Source organism: Octopus bimaculoides, chromosome 19 (genome assembly GCF_001194135.2).
Source record: "Octopus bimaculoides isolate UCB-OBI-ISO-001 chromosome 19, ASM119413v2, whole genome shotgun sequence".
Classification (NCBI taxonomy): domain Eukaryota; kingdom Metazoa; phylum Mollusca; class Cephalopoda; order Octopoda; family Octopodidae; genus Octopus; species Octopus bimaculoides.
The window spans coordinates 52293657-52295780 of record NC_068999.1 but is presented as its reverse complement, the minus strand read 5'-3'; the positions used below and the strand labels follow the sequence as shown (position 1 = coordinate 52295780).

Here is a 2124-nt window from a genome sequence, read left to right as displayed (position 1 = left end):
TTGTTGAGTCTTGTCCAGTCGACAAGAGATAAGGGCACTATGAAGGTTGGTGAATCTTCTTTTTCTTTTTTTATGTAAATCATAGTAATAATAATAAATAAATGCATCCTTTTAAAGCCTAACCAGGCTCATGGGCCCAGTTTCCCGGTTTCAATGGCATATGTGTTCCCCAGCTGGATGGGACGCCAGTCCATTGCAGCGTAACTCATTTTTGCCAGCTGAGTGGACTGGAGCAACGTGAAATGAAGTGTTTTGCTCAAGAACACAACGCATCGCCCGGTCCAGGAATCGAAACCATAATCTTACGATCATGATGCTGACACCCTAACCACTAAGCCACACGCCTCCACACAAATCAGTAATATTAGCTATTTTATTCTAATATTATTATGTTGAGTCAAGAGTTTTGCAATATTTTGGTTAACTTATTTGCTTTATTCGTCAAGTTACAACAAAAGCAGACTAGAATTCAAAGTAGAGGCCATCGTGTTGCACCATCTGAAGCCAGCTTTCTGCTAGTTCTTTGATTCCATGCTGGTACCAGTTCTTGTCCTTCAAGGCAAAAAACTCTTCCACCTCCTCTTTGATGAAGTGTTGCAAACACAGGAAGTGAGCCATAGATTGGAAAAAGTAATAATGTGAGGGAGCTAGGTCCAGACCATATGCTGGAGGGGATATCAGTTCAATTCCATCAAAATCCTGGAGTTTATTCTGGGCTGCTTGAGTAGTATAAGGTCTTGTGTTGTGTTGCTGCAGAAGAGCTCACTTTTTGTTAACCGATGCCGGGTATTTTTGCTGCACCATGGCATACATCCACTCCAGCTGTTTGGAGTACAGGTTGGTATCAATGGTTCGACCATCTGGAATGAACTCATAACAAATTATCCCCTCATAATTCCATCAGATGCAAAGCATCACTTTCTGTTCAAAATGGCTGTGTTTGGCAGCAGGTTCTGGAAGCTGGCCCTTGCTTAACCACTGCTTGGCCACAGTCCAGTGACTGAAACAAGTGAAAAATAAAGTACCTTACCTGAAAACAAGTAGGGGCTGACATCAAGAAGGGCATCAGTACTGCCTCAATAAGTCTTACCCAACTCCTATAAGCTTGGAAACCACTGGACATAGAAATGATGGTGATGATTCTCTTGTATATCTTTTCTAATAATAGTTTCTTTATGAATTTTGTATTTTTTATTTCTTCTAGAATAAAGAACGTGCTGCCATAAGTCTTGGGCATTTATGCATTGGAGATGAAGAGTTCCCTTACAGACACATGGTCATTGAAGGGCTGATGGGAGTAGTCCAGGTATTTAGTACTTTATATATATAATTTATGATAAATTAATATAATAGGTCCTTTCATCTTACTGGAATCTTGATTAAATATGTAGGGTTCTTGATTTGAAAAATAATATTTACCTGATGTCTTACTCTGAATGAAACAAAAAGCAACCATACGCATTTGTTATTTTCAGGCAAAACAAATTGATCTCCATTTAACTATTGGAGAAGCATTGGTGTGTGCTGCTCAGGGAATAAAGTGTCCAAGTCGTAAAAATACCTGGTTGGCAACAAACTCTGATTTCCAGGTGAGTTATATTTATCTTTTGTAGATTTACAGGATATCAATTAGACTTCATAAACTCCCATTTTTGAAGAGCAACACGTGTTATATATGTAGCATGTAGACAGCATCAGATAAAATTATTGTTCAATGTTAAATTCCATCTTGGCTGCTTTCCCTTATCCACTAAATCACACACAATCACTCTTCTAACGTATATGCAATAACTCAATCATTTCTGTTTTTGATTCTTCCAGGCATCAGTAGCTGATAAGAAGGATGATGTAGAATGGTACTTGTTGAAGATCCTTAATGAATACATCGTTAAAAATAACCCATTTATACGGCAGGTTTGTTCCAAGCAGCAGTGTTCTTATTTGTTTACAGTAGTATAAATTACTATTATAAGATAGCTATTTTGACAATGAGGAGAGATGAATAAGAATTTTTAAACCTTATATTACTAATTGTATGTTTCTCTCCCTCCCTCTCTCTCTCTCTCTCTCTATCTCTCTCTCTCTCTTTCTCTCTCTCTCTCTCTCTCTCTCTCTCTCTCTCTC

The 2124-nt window shown here is 38.1% G+C and overlaps 1 protein-coding gene across 1 annotated transcript in view; it reads left to right on the top strand.

Annotated features, from left to right (window-relative positions):
* Nucleotides 1-2124, top strand: part of LOC106878177 (proteasome adapter and scaffold protein ECM29) — a 63326-nt gene that overhangs the window by 32794 nt on the left and 28408 nt on the right. The window contains exons 19-22 of the mRNA XM_052974721.1: nt 2-45; nt 1205-1306; nt 1476-1589; nt 1822-1914. Coding sequence (XP_052830681.1) covers nt 2-45; nt 1205-1306; nt 1476-1589; nt 1822-1914 — 353 coding nt within the window. The remainder of the gene's footprint in view (nt 1; nt 46-1204; nt 1307-1475; nt 1590-1821; nt 1915-2124) is intronic.